General features: G+C 38.2%; 3 protein-coding genes across 6 annotated transcripts; 2 read left to right on the plus strand and 1 right to left on the minus strand.

Annotated features, from left to right (window-relative positions):
• The first annotated feature begins 135 nt into the window (after positions 1-135).
• On the plus strand, positions 136-3,262 carry prdx5 (peroxiredoxin 5). The gene is made up of 6 exons (XM_054625258.1): positions 136-483; positions 1,383-1,517; positions 1,612-1,743; positions 2,234-2,272; positions 2,355-2,419; positions 2,758-3,262. Exons 1-6 carry the CDS (start codon positions 388-390, stop codon positions 2,861-2,863), a joined length of 573 nt encoding a protein of 190 aa, XP_054481233.1. The 5' UTR covers positions 136-387; the 3' UTR covers positions 2,864-3,262.
• A 1,731-nt stretch (positions 3,263-4,993) lies between these two features.
• On the plus strand, positions 4,994-8,666 carry banf1 (BAF nuclear assembly factor 1). Of its 4 annotated transcripts, none has more exons than XM_054625262.1 (3): positions 4,994-5,280; positions 6,271-6,435; positions 7,327-8,666. In XM_054625262.1, the coding sequence occupies exons 2-3, from the start codon at positions 6,310-6,312 to the stop codon at positions 7,471-7,473; spliced, it is 273 nt and encodes a 90-aa protein (XP_054481237.1). In that variant the 5' UTR covers positions 4,994-5,280; positions 6,271-6,309; the 3' UTR covers positions 7,474-8,666. The 4 variants fall into 4 exon arrangements, with proteins under 4 accessions (XP_054481237.1, XP_054481238.1, XP_054481235.1 ...); XM_054625263.1 differs by having other exon boundaries at positions 4,994-5,200; XM_054625260.1 differs by having other exon boundaries at positions 4,996-5,260.
• Positions 8,667-10,806: 2,140 nt separating this feature from the next.
• Positions 10,807-14,199, minus strand: gng3 (guanine nucleotide binding protein (G protein), gamma 3). Its single transcript, XM_054625264.1, has 3 exons — positions 14,006-14,199; positions 13,011-13,110; positions 10,807-11,233 (listed from the first exon to the last, which is right to left on the minus strand). The coding sequence occupies exons 2-3, from the start codon at positions 13,107-13,109 to the stop codon at positions 11,105-11,107; spliced, it is 228 nt and encodes a 75-aa protein (XP_054481239.1). The 5' UTR covers position 13,110; positions 14,006-14,199; the 3' UTR covers positions 10,807-11,104.
• Between the last annotated feature and the right edge of the window lie 4,716 nt (positions 14,200-18,915).

Here is an 18,915-nt window from a genome sequence, read left to right on the forward strand (position 1 = left end):
GTTGTGCTCTTTTACTTAAGCACCATTTTTAATGTACTTTTTATGGATTATTTTTAGGTCATGATATTTCTACTTTTATTATTTAAGGTATCTGAGCACTTCCACAGCTGCACATTTATCAATCAGTCTAACAAATACAACATTAGACACGTGGCTTCTGCTAGCAGATGGCGCAGTAAATAAAGATTTAGCAGGCCCAAATCTGGAAGCCAGGTTAAGTCCCAACAGCCAAACTCAATGTGGGACACTCCTGTAAGTAACAGTGGTAAGTTAGAGTGACAGGCAGCCCGAGGAGCGCCTGAGAGCCTGAACGCAGCACAGGACACACTGCACCGTAGGCCGTAAACGTACCGCAGGACATTCACGCTAGCTGCTCAAATAGCGATAATGCTCTCCATCACAGGCGCTGTCATCAAACACACCCGTGTCGTCCAGCGCGTCAAACTGCTACACACTTCTGCTATTGTCAAAATGCCGATTCAGGTAAGAATTGCATGCGTTGAGCTAACGTTAGCCGTGTGTGCTACGTACGACTTAGAGAGAGAGGTTTTTGTTTGATTTCAATGAGAATTGAACTAAACTACGTGCATCGCCGTCCTCCCTGTAGCTCATCGTGCTAACTGTCCCTCTGAAACCCGTCGCCATGACAATCATTAGCCGAGAGTTCTATACTTTGTTGGTTTGTTCGTCCTGACCGTTACCGTCCTGTCCTCTACACCTGCTGCTGAATTGAACGTCGCATTATGCAAACTGTCAATGATTAACCTCCGTCTGTTGTCTGGCTGGTCCAATGCCCTTTAAACGTCACGCTAGTCAGTCTACAACGGATACAGACCCTGTGTAGTTAATATTAAATGGCGTTGCACTGTCTTAGTTGTTTAGTTTATTATATTGGCGTAGGTAAAAGAATGTGAAAGCATACGTAACGTATTAATGTTACCCAAGTCATACGTTCACTTACATCGACCGTGTGCCTGGACTGCATAGCCGCAAATATAGTGACCTTACAAGTCTTGTTTTAATGATGTGTCTTCAAGGGCATCTTTTAAAGTAATATTAATAAACTACATCTTGTTGAAAACTCTGTGTGACAAAGCGTCGCTTATTTGTCGGTCAATGGTTGGTGTTAAAGTTTAGTTAAGGTATTCGGCCATTTTAAGGAAACGCTTGCACATATATATTTCTGGGGATTTGTCGCCCTCCAGTGGCAACAAGTGTGCGCCTAATGCAATTCAAATTTCTATCTTGCTCAGATTAATGACTCTTTATCACTTTGCTAAACAACCATGCTCATGTCTTTCATTATATTGGTATAGTTTTCTTTGGTAATTTGAGAATTAGGATCTACTTTCTTTCATGATTGTCTACTCAATCCCCAACAGGTTGGTGAACATCTCCCTGCAGTGGAGGTCCAGGAGGGCGAACCGGGAAATAAGGTTGCCATGGATAAGCTCTTCGAGGGGAAGAAGGGAGTCCTCTTTGCAGTACCTGGAGCTTTTACACCTGGTTGTTCCAAGGTTGAGACCACACCGTCATCTCTTGTTTGCTGTGTCTTGCTGTGCACAATCCACTTTGCTTCACCTGATGTTGTATTTGTCTTGCTGCTTTCAGACTCACCTCCCAGGTTTTGTGCAGCAGGCTGCGGACTTGAAGAGTAAAGGTCTGCAGGAGGTCGCTTGCATTTCTGTCAATGATGCATTTGTCATGGCTGCCTGGGGAAAGGAGCATGGAACAGATGGCAAGGTATGGGATGTCATTTTTGTGCAATGAGCAATCTCTATGACAAAGGACGTCAAGTCAAATTGTTAGATAAAGCTGACCACATATCGTCATCATTCAGAGGATAATTTGCTTAATTTAGATGTTAAAGAGCCGTGGATTCCTGTCAGCAGTAAATAAAGCATGAATTCCCATTTGTTGTGGATTTGTCCAGTAGGCAATCCCTGCAATCTGCTTAAAAAAAATACATATGCAATGGGCTAGCTGCACAACAGGGACATTTTAGAAATCATAACTAACGGCACACAACATTTCAGTTGCTATGACTTACGAAACATACTGTAAACTCACTGATATTATCCTTGTTCCTTTTTAAAATCAGTTTTGCGTCACAGGTTCTTAGTAGATGTACTTAAGAATAGGGAGGTTGATGACACAGAAGATATCATTCTGCATTAAATCACATAACTTTTTATATTGAGAATGCTGAGCTTGCTGCTACTGTCTTCTGCAGGTTCGAATGCTGGCTGATCCAACTGGAGCTTTTACAAAGGTAAAACTTAATGTCTGAAATATATCAGTTCTTCTTCCTGTGACTGTGTGTAATCATCTTTCTTTTTCTTTCGGCCTCTTAGGCAGTGGACCTGCTACTTGACAGTGATCAGATTGTCCAGGCCCTTGGGAACAAGCGATCCAAGCGGTATTGATCCTTTTAGCAAATTCAGTTTTTCAGTATCAGATTGATTACATTCGTTTTATCTCTTTTTTTGCATTTTTTTTCTATTGTTGCCAATGTAACCTTATTCTGTCTCAGAAATCACTCCCTATTTACTATGGTAGTGAACAGTATTAACTGTCCACAATTGTATTGGAGTGTCGGAGTTTGGAAATTTACATATACAGGAACATGTGAGACTTTTTCTAGAATAAACTATATTCAGTCTTTAAATTCGGTGTATCGTAGTCAGTGTGTGGCTTTTACTGGTAAATTTCAAATCCATAGCTACAAATCATTTTGTTTCTCATTCTGTGTTTCAGATATGCTATGTTGGTGGAAGATGGAGTTGTGAAGAAGATCAATGTGGAGCCTGATGGCACTGGACTGACCTGCAGCCTGGCTTCCAATGTTCTGTCTGAGCTGTAGGCTTATTTAAAGCCTATTAAACCAAACTGCAAACACAGAGTCAGTGTAAAAGTTGCACTAACAAAGCCCCGTAGCACCCTGTTCAATCCTTCTCCTTTTCCCAAAGACTGATGCAAAAGTCACATGAACGCTAATGTCAAAAACAGAGCTGGAAAGTTATTAATGCGCACAACTATGACATGACTGGCAATCCAAATAAAAGTGTTCCTTCTCTGTATACTGATACCTGTGAGTAAATTAAATTGACCCTAAAAGCAATAATCACGTTTTTCCTTTTTTGTTCATAGTGCAAGTTACTTATTGTGTCTGTTATCAAAATATCCCACAGCTGTGATCTTCTTATGATGAACGATGCAAGGGGACAAAATACCCAGTACAGTACAAATAAAACATTCTGAGTCAAAGTAAGCGTGCATAGTATTTTTCAAATTTGAAGTATCTAACTTTAGAAGGATATGCAGCAATCTTTGATATAATGTTTGTAATTTCAAACAGAATTAAGACGATTGTATTTATCTGAATGCCAATTATTTACATAGATTTTTATTCTGTCTGTGGCGGGGAAAGGTGTATGAAGAGTAAGCCCTTAGAAGTCTTACTATTTTTCAATTTTCACACATCTATTATTATATTCCTTTATTGATCCCCATGGGGGAAATTCAAGTGTTGCAGCAGCTCAACTACACAGAAACAGATAATAAATACACATATTATACAATAAAATAAAAATAGAATAAAATAAAAAATAAGAATACAAATAAAAAATGTACAGTATATCCACATGGGGGGGCTGGTCAGCATGATGACAGACTGTGGTCTCCGCTGTTGTTGTACAGTCTGATGGCAGTGGGCACAAATGAGCGTCTGAAGCGCTCCGTCCTGCTCTTTGGTAGAATGAGCCGATGGCTGAAAGAGCTGCCCAGCTGCCACAGTTCCTCATGGAGAGGGTGAGAGGGATTGTCCAGGATGGCTCCGAGTTTGGCCTTCATCCTCCTCTCACCCACTGACTCCAGACTGTCCAGCTCCAGACCCACCACAGAGCTGGCTTTCCTCACCAGCTTGTTGAGTTTGTTGGCATCTCCAGTCCTGATGCCACCACCCCAGCACGCTACAGCGAAGAAGAGGGCGCTGGCTACCACAGACTGGTAGAATGCCTTGAGCAGTTTATTGCACACATTGAAGGACCTCAGCCTCCTTAGGAAGAACAGCCTGCTCTGTCCTTTCCTGTAGAGGGCGTCAGTGTTGTGTGTCCAGTCCAGTTTATTGTTTATCTGCACCCCAAGGTACTTGTACGACTCAACCCTCTCCACTTCCCCTCCCTGAATGAAAACAGGGACAGGGGGGCTTCTGTTCCTCTGGTAGTCCACCACAAGCTCCTTGGTCTTGCTGATGTTGAGCTTCAGGTGGTTGTTGCTGCACCATGTGATGAAGCTCTCAATCAGTCCTCTGTACTCCTCCTCGTTGTCCCTGGTGATACATCCAACAATGGAGGAGTCATCGGAAAACTTTTGGAGGTGGCAGGAACCAGAGTTGAAGCGGAAGTCCGAGGTGTAGAGAGTGAAGAGGAACGGTGCCAGTACAGTTCCTTGGGGTGCGCCGGTGTTGCTGATCACAGACTCAGACTCTATGCAAAATTGGGGGTATGTAATGATACCAACTTACAGATATTGAGCCTCATGAATTGATAAAGTGTGTTACTCAGCATCAGGTAGCTACTGTTATAATGATAAAAAAAAAAATGTATTTTAAGTTGTTAGTTACCTAACATTCATCATGATTTTGAAATTTGAAGTATCTAACTTTAGAAGGATATGCAACACTCTTTGACATAATGTTTCTCGTAATTTTAAACAGAATTAAGACTATTGTATTTATCTAAATGCCACTGATTTACATAGATTCTTGATCTGTGTGTGGCTGGGTAAGGTTTATTAAGAGTAAGCTGCTTAGAAATCTTATTTTTTTACAATTTGAACACCTGTATGCAAATTAATAAAACAAATCTTCAAAAGTACTTTTAATGACCCAATATAAGTTGTTAGTTACCTGTATTACAGGTAACATTCATCATGATATAAGGCTGGATCGATGATAATCTACTTGTATGATCAGAAGTGGCTGCCTTGTTAAGGAGTGACTGTTCAGAGCGCTGCTGAGCTGTTTGTCCTGTAAGTCTACGAGCAGGGCGACAAAGCAACGTGCTCAGCACCCGGTGACGTCAGGACGCAACAAACGGCTGCGCTGATTGTGGTCGCCGGTGACTGACGGAAACAGAAAGCACAAGACTCTCCAGCCCACTACGCCAATATTCAGCCGGGACGGGACGGTCATTGGCAAGTAAAGAATACTCAGCCACAACACACGTTGCTGTTTTGGGCTAAAACAGGCCGGAAAAAGGTAGCACCATGCGGCCACATGTAAGAGTTGTTATCAATGGCTACTTTTGAAGCAACTTTAGCGTTAAGTTAACATGAAGGCGCCTAAATGATGCTTCACCTGCCTTACTCTCTCGCTTCACAGTGCTAACTTAACCCGCAACGATTTAGCGATGATCATCTCGATGTGTGTACAGAGAGGACACCCGCTGTTGTGATTCGTGGGGAAACAAACAGGCTGAATCTCGTGAACGTTAGCTCTTCGTGCTAACGTTGTTAGCACTGGATGTATTGCGCGCGCAAACCCAGCAGTGGGAGGACCCCGACCCGCACTGTTGCTGTAAACACGTGCGTGTTTAGCCGATGTAGATGGTGTATTTGAATACTATGCAAACAGTCACATTATTGAACTCTGACCCTGGTAGAAAAGCACTCTGCAGCCCGCTCGTTGCGGTTGTCGTTTTCTTCTTTTTTTTTTTGTCAAAACAACGTTTTTTTGTCACATGTATTTCTTCCACCAACTTTCAATTGATTTAAAAATATCTATCAGTGATCTAACAATTCATCATACTGTATTTAACACCAGTTTAGCCTCTCAAGTCAGTGCACATGGCGTATCCTTTTAAAGTTAAAGCGGACAGTGAAACCGAAACTGTGTTTAAAGTAATGACTTTAACCTTTAGCAGAAACATAAGACCCTTTATATTATCACCCCTGTTTTTATTTTAGTAGCATTGCCCATTATTATTGTCATGGTCAGGTATTTGTAGTAAAGAGAAGTTTAATTTAGAAAAGATCTGGCAGAATCACTGAGGAAGCTATTAAATATCTGCTGATGTCTGTTGGTTGGTAGACTTAAATCAAATATTGAACACGGTCAGTGCATTTAAAATGGCTACTATTACTACACTGTTCATTTTATACAAAAGCAAAAATAAGATGAAGGTACATATTTTTTCTTTTTAAGTGATTTATGTGGTTGCATTATCTCTGAGGCATGATTTTTACATTCTATCCTCTGTTGTGTTCCAGTTAAATAGTTGGTGATATTTGACCGCCTACAAAGCAGCCATGTCGTCGACATCTCAAAAACATAAGGATTTTGTGGCCGAGCCCATGGGTGAGAAGCCTGTGATGGCTCTTGCAGGCATCGGGGAGGTCCTTGGCCAAAGACTGGAGGAGAAGGGTTTTGATAAGGTAATGGAGATTTGATTTCTTTGCCGTTTTATGTAATATAGAAAATTTTACCACAAATAAAATGCACTATCTATTGAGGGTGCTTATTCTTGCAGCAGTAGTGGTATTCTCACAGTAACTGTTTTTGTGTCTTGATATCAATACCCAAAAAATGAATGTAAACCGACAATGCAGCAGATAATGAAATTTGGTCTTATTGGTATAGTAATTATTTTCATGTCAAATTCAAGGTCATGTAATGTTGTAATTTAGCGTCTGCTAAATGACTGTAATGTAATGTAATTTTAAGTAACACAAAATCGTTGTGTGAAAGCAGCTCTTAAGTTGTTTTTGAGTATGAACCAGTATGTTGTTGTGTTAACACCTTAAACAGGTTATCATACTTGCAGTTAGATTGAAATCAAATCAAGCTTTACTTGATTGACACGCTATTCAGTGTTCCTTTTTAGTTACTCAGAGGAATGGCATCCATGGGCAACCAGAGCTTAATCTTAAAGTAAACACAGCAAATGATAAAGTTTGTAATAAATTAGGTAAAATAAAGTGTCCCAAATTTTTTTTACATCTTTTTTCCTGTTATCAAGTAGGCTACCACAGATCTCTGTTAGTAGCATCTAGACATTTTACATTTTTTATGTATGTGGAAAGTCCTGCTTAAGATCTAATGTCATTGTAATGTCAATATATTCCTATTCTACATACCAATCAACCATCTACTCTTCTACTTCTCATCACTATAGAGCTGGAAAAATTTACTTGTCCGAGTTGTTTTCAAGTAGCTGTCAAACATTGGCTCCTTGACAACAGGGCTGTCAATGTGGGAAGTCCTGTTACAATTGCATTACTGTCTTGATTAGATTTTCTGTTTTGTGTTTATCTCTCCCTCCACAGGCGTATGTCGTCCTCGGGCAGTTTCTAGTGCTAAAGAAAGACGAGGAGCTTTTCCGGGATTGGCTGAAGGACACTTGCAAGGCAAATGTCAAACAGCAAGGTGACTGCTATGGCTGCCTTAAAGAATGGTGTGATGCCTTCTTATAAAGCCTTCGGCCATTGTTTTCTACTTCTGAAATCCAAACTGTACATTACCTCTTCAGTGATCTTAAATCAATCCAGCTACACCATTATATATATGAACTGACACTCTTCACACGAATGAGGCGCTTTTTAATTTGAACTTTTACTTAGGCTGTCAGTGTATTTCTGAAATCTTTGGACCCCGAATCAGATATCCCACATGCCCTTCTCATGGTCTATGACTAGAAGGTCTAGATTAATACTTGCTAACGCTTTCTTCAAATTGACAATATTCTAAAGTTGGGTGGAGAATCACAAACCATTCTATCTGCCTGTAACATCCACTCGCTGTCAGTAGCCCTTTTATGGCAGTCATTTTAACTTTTTATTAGTAAAAGCACGGATGTAACTAATAACAATAATTATGGCTTTTGTCCATCTATATCTACCAGTAAGTCATGCCACTGAGACAGCATGCACGTTAGCAGGACTGTGACACGGGAACACTAAACGTAATGCAAGCTGCAGAGGCTGAAACTGTCTGGTTTGCGTTTTTTGGGAAATAGCTGCTCATGTTCATAATATTAAATTAATCTGAGATCATTGAAATACTGCATGTACTTTCTATTAAAGGTTGAATATTAAATGTAAGGTTCATCCATTGTTGGTCATGTACAGATAATTTGAGTTAAACATGGCTACTTTGTTCTATATTTAAACCTTTTCCTTCAGACAAATGTTAACGTGTTCAGTTCAGCACACACTTGTGTTTCTGTGTAAAGAGGTGATTTACCAGAACAACCCAAACTGCCATTTGTACTCACCTTCAACTCCTGGGCTTCATGCCCCGATTGCCCATTTTTAAAGCCTTTTGTAAAATTGATGTAAGCTGTAATATTTTAAATAGTGCATCGTAATAGAGTTTAGCATCACCAACAACGTTTAAAGGATTTCCTGAAGATGATAATTGTCTGTTTGAAGTCTCTCGCAGTAGATGTGACTGTTTTTATGTGACACACAAGAACTAAACCTCAAAACCTATGTGACACTGGTCTGGGCGAAGACGTCATCCTTTTTTATTTTATTACAAAAACTTTTAACTTTTGATCTTGCAAATGAAGAAGCAGCATGACCAGACCCCTCAATGTTATACTCAAAGCTTGTTTGAACCTCATGACAAAGTATATAAATAAAGATGCAGATTCAACTATCTCAAACACTGTCAAAAATGTGTCTATTGCTGATGAGCGGGCTGTAGTATGTGTCCGGCAGATGAGATGGAAGGTATCGCTAAATCATTGTGTACCTGCCGGAGGGCAAATGTATAACGCATTCAGATTGATGCAGCATGTTGTTTTGCTTAGGCAGCTACCAGGATAAAAGGTTTTGATTAAACTGTCAGAATCATGAGACAGCCATCTAAATAAAATCAAATGACCTGGATGAAGTAAATAAATCAGCACCCTGTTTGTCCACTAATAGTTAAGAAGCCAAGTGGTTGATATGCTGTATTGTATGCTTCAGTAGAATTTGACCTTATTTCAGATTCTTCAAATCAAAACCCCAGTAAGAGTGAAACAAACCCATCAGATCTATTGCTTGTCTTTGTATTTTACTTCTAAACAAAGGTAACTCACTGGTGTCCGTTTCAAGTGGATTTAAATTAATTAAGAAGTACAAGTAGTCTGTATTCTGAAACGCCAACAGGCCTAATTTAGATGCGGTCTTCATAACTGAGCTTGATATTATCATTGCCTTTTTCTTCTTTTCTTTTTTTAAACATGAGATGCCTTAATACATACTAGTATAAAAAGGTTAATTTAGTCAGATGAGCTTTAAAACCTGCAGCAGTGCATGACCAGTCTCTGTCAGCAGCTGTTAGAAGATGTAACCGTTGTGTAGCTGCTTATTGTTAACTTCTGGCTGATGTGTTTGTATTTGACTGAAAAGATTTCAGTTTTTATATTGCTTTTATCATTAAAAATATATAAAAGAGAAGCATCATTTGGAAACCCGTTTTTTGTTTTCAGATGTGCATTTAAATGATTACATTTTTATCAAATAAAATCACAAATGCGAGAAACTCTTTGATAACATGAGGTTTTTATTTCAATACATGATGTTCCATGGTCTCTCTTTCGCCAAAGCTCCAAATTTGATATTTGCAGGATATTGACAATACATTGGTTAATTGTTTTTAAACGGCCAAGAGCAGGGGTTCCCAAAAGTTTTATTATGTTGTAGATGCCATGGAGCTCATGAGATGATATGTCTGAGGGAACTCAAAATGAGAGCTTTTTTGATTATTGTGGATGTGATTGAACAGAAATAAACATTGCCTGTACGGTATATGGAGATTCACCACAGAGAAAGAGACACATTTTAATTAAGATGGGAATCCCCCAGTTATTCACATGAATAGTACAGACGTTAGACTGGTGGACCCCTCTGCTCTGGAGAACTTCAGACCTGATTGTTTAAAACACATTGTAACTGCTGTATTTATTTTTTCCCTCATATAAATACTTAATTGTTCATGTGACAGACTTATAATAATCAAATCGCAGATTTAGCTTTAATGGTGTGGATTATATATCAATGGTCCATAACCCCTGGAATATTTTTTTTGGTGGGGGTCTGTGCTATTGAACTATAAAATCTTGATTTGACAGTGATCAGATGCTCAGAATTGTTGCTTACCTTTCACAGTAGCACCTATGCATACACACATATACACATTCACGCTACAGCAACAGCATAGAAATGAGCAAATGCTAAAATCTTAATAAAACCTTGAAACAAATTGATGAGATGATTATGCTTCAGTCATAAACAGCTGTTGTCCTAAACTGCCAAAACAGGAAAGTGGATGAGGAATACAAAATACATTGACAACAAATGGGATGTAGCTCTTAAGGACAATCTAAATGTTGGAGGGAGAATGAAGACCTCTACCTGTAAGTAACGCACTTCTAATCTGAAGAAGAGTTATTACCTCCATCTACAAGTAATCACCACATGGGATGTACTTCATTACCTAACATAGGCTTGTCTTTTTTTTCTCACTTGCCAGATCTCAAATGTATGGAGACTTTTTATGGGGGGGGGGGGGGGGGGGACTGACCACCCTGACCTATGAGAGCAGCATCTGAGACATGTAGCACCACCACAATCCAAAGACCTAATGTGGGAGTGTAGCCTCCCAGTTAAAAGAATCAAATGCTGCAGAATCCATATGAGTCGGTTCCTGTGACCAGTGGGACCTATTAAGACACTTGATGCAGTTACCTGTAATATAAATGAGCATGAAATGTTCTTTTCAAACAGATGATAGACATTTCTTAAATTTCTTTTTTTCCTCCAGTCTTCTTTTTCATAATGATAACTCTAACTCTTTACTGATTGCTTTTGGGTTTTTTACTTCAAGTTCATTTATTTTTTGTTCTTCCCCTTTAACATTGAGATGGACGTCAGCAGTTAAAGAATTTAGTTTGAGACATTTCGTAGTTGATCGTGTACTGTACATCGGCAGCTTTTATGCAAGGTTTCTATAGTACATTGATGTCTTATTCGGATCAGAAGTACATGTACACACTGTACATACATGTACATACTGTACAGATGTACTGTTATTCTCAACAATCCCTGATTGGTCTCAAAGAAGAGCGCAGAAGAATTTCTTCTCCCTGAAAGGGTTCTCTGAGGTTGGCACGGGGCTGATGAGCGGGTCGTCACAGGAGTGTGCGTCGCAGTATGCCATCAGGTCGGCTGCTGCCTTTGATACCTAGAGATGAGGATGCTCAGATTTAGGGCGGTTCATGTTCATGAGTATGTTAGATATTCGCTGTTTTCAACCGCTACTTCATTAAAACAAAGTATTCAAAGGTCATCCTGTGATTTTATTAGGCTCTCAGAATCTGGAATTATTTGCCACAAAAGTTCTACACTTCTTACATATTGGAAGCCCTGAATTTGGTTGTCTTTGTAGGCTGAAGTATATCTAGAATATCTTTGGCAAATTATTATTCAGTGTCATACAGATTTATCAGAGTTTATAAGAAAGATATGTTTTAAAACCTTCTGTCCGTGTGACCCTCATGAAGATCAGTGGTGTATTCTCTTGCAGCTCTAATAATGATGGGTGTGTTCTCCCAGTTTTCCATTTTTTCCTGTCTTTTGTTTATGACTGAGGTTCATGCATATCATTATAAACAGTGTGTAGTCGTAATAATATCTGTAATAGTAATGCCACCATTAAAAAACCCTCACCACATCATTTAACAGTCTTGGCTTTTAAGCCTTAGTCTGAAAATGTTAGCGTCTTTCATTGACAGCCAAGTTTGGCTAATGAAGATTAAACTAGTCAAAACCTAAAATGAGTTGTATCAAATGTTTCTCCACCAACGCTGCATGAAGTTGAGAATTTTTAATGTGTCTGGATGTAGAAAATGCAAATAGTTATACTACTATAAATAATACTAACAGGATGAGCAAGTGAAATATTGATTAATTTGAAGAAAAGATGTTTGCAGTTACAAAGGTAACTTTGTAACTGCAAACATCAGTATTGGGCATTAGAGTATTGGGCATTAGAAACAATACAGAATCAATAACAGAGTTTGAGTGGAAAGTATGGGCATCAGTACATAACAAATTTGGATTTACTTTTTCTTTGATTTTACTTTTAGCAGTTTTTAGAAAAAAGAAGTGTATGAAGAGACCTCTAGTCATTCTTTTTGAATTACAGTATATCTAACATTAATTGCTAAATATGTACTGGTTCTTGTAAAGTCTTGGAGTAAAGAGAAGGAAGCACGTCTTCCTCACTTCAAAATATATTTTATCGTTCTGAACCCTGCTGGTTCAAACTTTTTTCTTATTCCCTCAGCCCATTCTTGCCATAAAGTTAGGCTTTGTCGGTGGTGACTGCAGCTGAAAACTGTCTCTAAAACATGATATTATTAGCCTTATTTATATTTATATGTTTGTCCCGTACATCGATTTTACACTAATGGATCATCATTTTTAACCAGGAAAGAAGCCTCTGCAAGGTGTTTTTGATGCCATTAGGAACATGAGAGAAGCCAATACCATTTGAAAAATATCTCTGAGAGGGTCACTGGTGATTTCCTTCAACTGCAAATCAATGTGGATGTCAAAAATGTTCATTGCTGTCCAGTCATTACTAATTGGATGTGGGGCTCTATATGGACAAATGTAAATCAAACTTTATCTTTTTTAATCTGAGGGCAGGTTTAGTTAGTGCAGCATTATCAATCATAGTATTATTCTAATTTAAGTTTGTGTGGACATGTACTTGACTTGCTGAAAAAAAGGAACACTTTAGATCAGTGTGGGGCACCAGAAATATCTGGACTTGTATTGAAATAGAAGGATGTTTAGCTTTTCATTAAGTCCAAGTAAGATTGAGTGTGTTATTTAATCCACTGTACTGTTTTTTTACTCGTCAGTTGCCTCCATTTTCCCCTCAGTCTCATTTGTTTAATCGCTTTCCACTTTTATTTTTCATATCTGAATCTGAGGCATTCAGCTTTTCTTACCTTTATCCTGCAAAAACTAGCCTCTATCTTCAGTTGCTCCACCAGTTTCCTGGCTTGGCCGACACTCATGGCGCTGTTCACTGGGGTGTCTCCTTTCATCCTGGCCACAAACACAGCAACGTTTAAGCTTCATGGATAGAAATACCTTTGTTTTAAGTGTTTCATTAAATTGTTCCCCTATAGCCCTGCATCTCCAGGAATGATGGATCCATATGTCCTAGAAATACAACTCGTCACTTTGACTAAATGTATTTCTAAATAGATACAATTTGTATAAATAATGTTTATAGGTAGCAATAACTTATGATTAAAATTATGATTTCCAATTCACCCAATGAGGGTTATTGATTGTAAAGTTAGTTTTTCAATATGTGAGTGTAGTTGGTTGATCAAATTGACTACAGTGTATGTGTAAACTAAGAGTTTTAAGACAAATACAACGTACAGCACTATTATGTCATATATGATAAAAGCTATGCTCAACAATTATAATATTCATTGCTTGTTTTTATATTTTGGCAGCCTTGGCTGCATAGCAAGCAAGATAGCATGACACAAGTCAGCCCCAATTTTGATGTATAAATATCAGTCAACATTGTGCCATAAATGGCCCATCTGATACATCATGTCATCTTATATTGTAACAGAAGCATATAGTTCATTACATCACATGCAAAAGAAACATGTTAGCTGGGCCAATTGGTCAGATTTATTCACCATGGCCAATATTTCTCCCACTACGAGCAAGAATAACCACAAACATATCAAATGTAGAATGAAATAAGCACTGCAGCCATAGATATTTATGAAATTATGACTAAATGTGCAAATATCTGAAAATAAAAAAGTGTCACAGATGAAAAAGGAATCAAGTAGGATGGATTATCAACAGGGGAAAAAGGACAGCAGCAAAGGAGCGAATGTATTTGAACCATTCTGGACCTTTCTCCATTGTCTTTTCCCTTCCATCTCCATCCACCCCCTTTTCTCCTTACCCGTTTTGTAGTCCTCTTCAGGTGCAATCTTCCCCCCTCTTCTCTCTCTTTTTTCCTCCCTTTTCTGCCTCTCTGTGACCCTCTGTAAGCTTATGTTTGGTGGTATCAGTGTAGCCGGACCCCACCCCTCACAGACAACAGCCTGGATGGTACCCTGCTCTATACAGTCCAGTGCACTGCAATCCATCCACAATGAGCACTCGATGTGTGGTGGATGGATAGGATCACCCCCCCCCCCCCCTGGCAGTAAGTGGTACCTGCCAGACAGAGGGAGGGGGGAAACCATTAGTGAGGGTTTTATTATGAGGGTGGATCGTACCATATCTGTGCCTAGGAAATTGGGGCCAACTGATATCTCTCAAGTTCCAATCTCTCAGAGGGACTAGGATGGTCTGTGTGGTGTGTGGTTTTGTTTTTAGTGCTAAAAGATGATATACAGCTTGGGATGTGAACTTAAGTGGCCTGAATCATTAAGTGTCTCTATGTCTTTTGTGATGCCCTCCCTCTCCTCTGTTGCTATGGGGACTGCTGCAGTCTGGTTTTAGTGGTTTACATCACTGTTAATATTGTAGAACTCCTGCTGGTATTTACTGTGTATGTGATAACCCACATATGAGAAGAATGCCTGATTTCTTAAATGCTATAATAATACTGAGAAAATGAAATGTATTGGAAGGAAAAGCAGAGGTGATGTATTTTCGTCAGTAGCTCTTATGACGCTACAAGAACCAAAGACCCTGTAGATGAAAGAGCTGCATAAGCATAACGCGACAACAGCACTGTCTAGGTCATAACGCTATTTGAGTCAATATGAATCATTTGTATGTGTGTAACTGTAAAATAAAGATTGTTTTACAAAAGTACATCGCACTTAATGTGATAGCTCTTCTACATCGTGGAGATTCAGAGGATACTCGAGCAGACAGGCTTCGGCTAACCAGCACCTGAAGTCTCGAAAAACTGTCAGACGCCATCTTTGCTAGGTAGCGTTTCCTTAATGGCGCCATGAGCATGTCCTTTGCTTGTGTTTTTATCGACGCTGACCTGTCACTTACTTGTACTATCTCTGAGAGTGAGGCGGCAGTTTTTCGTTCTCTCTTGTTTGTCCTTCGTTCTTGCCGTCGTACTCTTGTGGCTTTGTATTTAGTGGTGGGTTTTATTGAAAACATTTTATAAACTCCAAGCAACAGTTTTTAATCATTTTCGTTTTATTTAACATAATCTTATAATAAATACAGTTATAATAATGTAACAAGAAGATTTAATTAAATTCACGACGAAGTGTTTGGTAAATCCACTAAACATGTTGTAAACTATAGATAGACCTTTTATTATTTTCTTTCTTTCAATTATTTTTTGTAGCTGGATATATCTTAACACAGTTTACCAGTTCTTATTGGTACTATCCAGTAATATTGTTTATTAAAGTTTGTTTATAACTCCTGAACTTAACTAAAAGATGATGATATGTAAAACATGTAATTTATTTGAGCAAATGACAAGACTGTCTTCAAGTTAATTGTAATGAATTTATGTTAATGTCAGATGGTAATGAAAATGAACTTTTACAGCATGATGTAAACATCAGAGAGTAAAGAGCTGCACACACACGGTCCATACTCTGCTTGATCTCAACATGTTTGCTTTTTATTGTGTTGAACTGACTGACTTCAATCTTGATTAACTTGCCAGGGATTGCAGATGAACTTCATGATGGCAGAGTGAACAGCAGTATATTTGGATTTATAAAATGCGGCAGGACTCCATCTGCTGGATGATGCTGGCAGGTTTGACGACATCGCTGATCTGCGAAGACCACTGTCACAACAGGCCTGCTGCTGATGGACCAGCTGGAAGATACGTGAACCCCCACCTTCTTTTGAGGTACATAGTGCAATCTAATTATCAATAGTGACTTGGTTTACAGAGACAGCAGACAGTTATACAAGATAGTTCAATTTACAGAAAATTTAAGGAAGGTCATCAAGTATAAAACCCATGAGCCTCAAGGGAACCATACCTCCTTCTGGAGCAAATCTCAGGTGATGAGGTGAAATGTCTCTTTCATTTTAATTAAGGTGAAATGCCAGCTTGTCAGCTTTGATCTCAATGGTTATGGTGTCTCGATGTTTTGATCAGATCAACTGATTAGCAGGTTGCAAAAAAAAAGGATGCTTTGAAAAAGTAACTTTTTACAAATCGGTTGCAATTTTATGTTGAGGTAGAATGTTGTGGATTTTGGAGCAACTTGGAACCAAAAGCACAGGTGCAGGTAATAACTGTCCTAAATGTGTCCCAGTAAGTAAGCATTCACAATACCAAGGCATGAAACTGCACAGGTGTAATCAACAACATTATTAATGGCTGCATTCCCTGTAGTTGGGCAACTAATAATAAAGTGATTGATTACACCTGTGCTTTTCCTGCTAAGATTTGTCAAATGTTTGCTGATAAAACAAGTGATCAGGTGGCAGGATTACAGGAAAAACACAATAAACATAATTTACCTGTGTTAGAATCATATTGGGTTTGACACAGCTTTTCATATGGAGCAGTATTGGCTTTAACATGTGTCAACCTGCATTTTATGGATTCAGGGCCTTAAGATTGATGCTATCATGCAATATTAAGTGATTATTTTTGAATACACTAAAACAGTAAACATTCACTGTCTATTTCACTTAGAGAACAGTCAAATAAAATCATAAGAAGCTATTCATTTTTACATTTCAACCCATATTTAGCTTTTACAGTCAGTATATGAACAATTAGTAAATGCTTTTAACAAACTATAATGTAGCTGAAAGCAGATATGATGTATTTTATTTCAAGTGATGGTTATTGTCTTTCTCAACAACTATATCTCCTTTAATTAACAAACCACTGTATAAACATTTGATGAATGCCTAATAACACAATACAACATAATTGTAATCATATATAATGACATGTCAGGAGTTTGACTGAAAGAAAATCTTAACTCAAGGTCCACTAAGTAGCTTTTCTGGGGCTTTCACCCGCACCTTAAGGTCCTCTTCATGATAGAGTTTGCTCTTTTGTCACAGTTAAAACAGTTGACAGTTCTGGAAAAAGGAAGTAAGTGAACCTGAACCTGAAAATTTGTAGTGATACATTAGTGAACCTTCTTTAGACACATCATTTCAGATGATTATGAATATGTTTTATTGGTATTTATTTCTTGTTAATACATTGTGGATTTTTTAATAGATGTGTTATAGTTGTTGACATTATTAATAGCCATTTAAAAATGTCTTTATATCTGCATACTACTAGGTTACAGTGTGGTATAAACTTTGTTTGTTTCATATACACCTATATTGTTATGACTTGCAGTAAGGGGAATGTACATAGTAACTCAGTTTCTAAATGAATAGCAGCTATCAACTGTCACTCGCTCGATTTCATTTAAATTTTTTAGGCCATTTTTTCATATTTTCTTCTACTGAGCAGATTGATCTACTGCAGCAATTTCTAAGCTGGTTTCAGGCAACAAATCTAGTTTAAACCCACATTAATTAGTTCAGCAGGGACTGCCGGATACCAGCTTTAATCCTTGTGATTCATTTTTTTTGGTCCTGGCACATGCTCTGAAAAACAGTGGCAGCAGGTACAAATCAGTACATGACTACAAGGGCCGGCTCTAAAACACTCCCCAGATGGTCCACGAGACCTCCTGTTTCATCTCCGCAGGTAGTGCTCTGGTGTAATTAGTGTGGGTGCATGCCATCCAGCAATTAAAGTCGTTTAATAATATGCTGCCATGATGACAATAATGTCACGAGTAATAATGTAAATTGTAAAGCAGATGAGCTATGGAACCCTATTTACTATATTGGTACAAGAAAAGTGAACTCTACATTTCCAAAATAAGAGTGCAAAATGCTTTAAACATAAATCAGTAAAAACACAGTTTGAATTTCAACTATTAACTCTCTTGTATGTTTAATTATCTATTATGCTATAAATATTACAATTAATTAACACATTTAGTACATTTTTTGAATTTAATTAATAATCCTAATTAAATTAAAGACATGGCACACTGGAGCCTTCATGTCTGGAGACCTCAAAGCTGAGTAACAGCCTGAGTTTTCTCATTCACTTGATAAAAAAAGAAGCTTTATTCTGTGCAAATACAAATCAATACAGTTTAGTAAATTTGACACATTTTAGTGACTAGAGAGTTTGATTTGTTTCATACATAAAATAGAGAATGTTACCATTAAGCTCTCTTGTTATCCACCTGTGTAATGCTGTCAGATTATCATTGCCCCTCAAACAAACTGCTGTTTTAAATAAAACTTTTGTGACCCGGTCAACACATTGGCGTGTTTTTGATTTTAATCCATGCAGCGGATAGTGCAGTTCTCAGCCTCGAGGTTGATGTCAATACATATTGAAACGATGTTGATTTTCATTTCAACCCATTTGGGCCATTGATTCCATGATTGGCTAACAGAACCTGAAATGCTGGACGGGTTTAAAGCTCAATGTTAACTGTGGTGCTGATATTGAAGAATAAAATGCACAATGCATTATGTGTTTGAATCTGAGCGTTGATGCCTGATAACCATGGGCTTTTAACAGCTGCTGCATCTCAATATTCTCCAGAATCGAACCACAGTAAAACGTCCACTATAGATAATTTTGATAAACAATCATGCAGTAGTGGCTGATAAGCTATTGTGGAAACAACTGCACTGCGATTGTTCAGTAAACTGATGTTTTGGACACATATCTTTTAAATAAGAGAAATTAGTAAATAAATAATTTGTGTTAGAGATGACAACAGATTTGCTAGCAATTGGGATGCAGGTGTGTGCCAACAAAATGTTACTATGGAAACATTCAGGATGATCTCCATTTAGTAATACATGTAATACAACAGA

Source organism: Anoplopoma fimbria, chromosome 24, assembly GCF_027596085.1.
Source record: "Anoplopoma fimbria isolate UVic2021 breed Golden Eagle Sablefish chromosome 24, Afim_UVic_2022, whole genome shotgun sequence".
NCBI classification, from domain to species: Eukaryota; Metazoa; Chordata; class Actinopteri; order Perciformes; family Anoplopomatidae; genus Anoplopoma; species Anoplopoma fimbria.

Bases quoted from the DNA above. Each gene is read 5' to 3' on its own strand.
- gng3 (XM_054625264.1), bottom strand. From the start codon at position 13,109: ATGAAAGGAGACACCCCAGTGAACAGCGCCATGAGTGTCGGCCAAGCC. The intron at 11,234-13,010 runs GTAAGAAAAGCT...CCTCATCTCTAG, and splicing joins CTAGTTTTTGCAGGATAAAG to GTATCAAAGGCAGCAGCCGA.
- prdx5 (XM_054625258.1), top strand. From the start codon at position 388: ATGCTCTCCATCACAGGCGCTGTCATCAAACACACCCGTGTCGTCCAG. The intron at 484-1,382 runs GTAAGAATTGCA...AATCCCCAACAG, and splicing joins TTGTCAAAATGCCGATTCAG to GTTGGTGAACATCTCCCTGC. The intron at 1,744-2,233 runs GTATGGGATGTC...TGTCTTCTGCAG, and splicing joins AGCATGGAACAGATGGCAAG to GTTCGAATGCTGGCTGATCC.
- banf1 (XM_054625262.1), top strand. From the start codon at position 6,310: ATGTCGTCGACATCTCAAAAACATAAGGATTTTGTGGCCGAGCCCATG. The intron at 6,436-7,326 runs GTAATGGAGATT...CTCCCTCCACAG, and splicing joins AGGAGAAGGGTTTTGATAAG to GCGTATGTCGTCCTCGGGCA.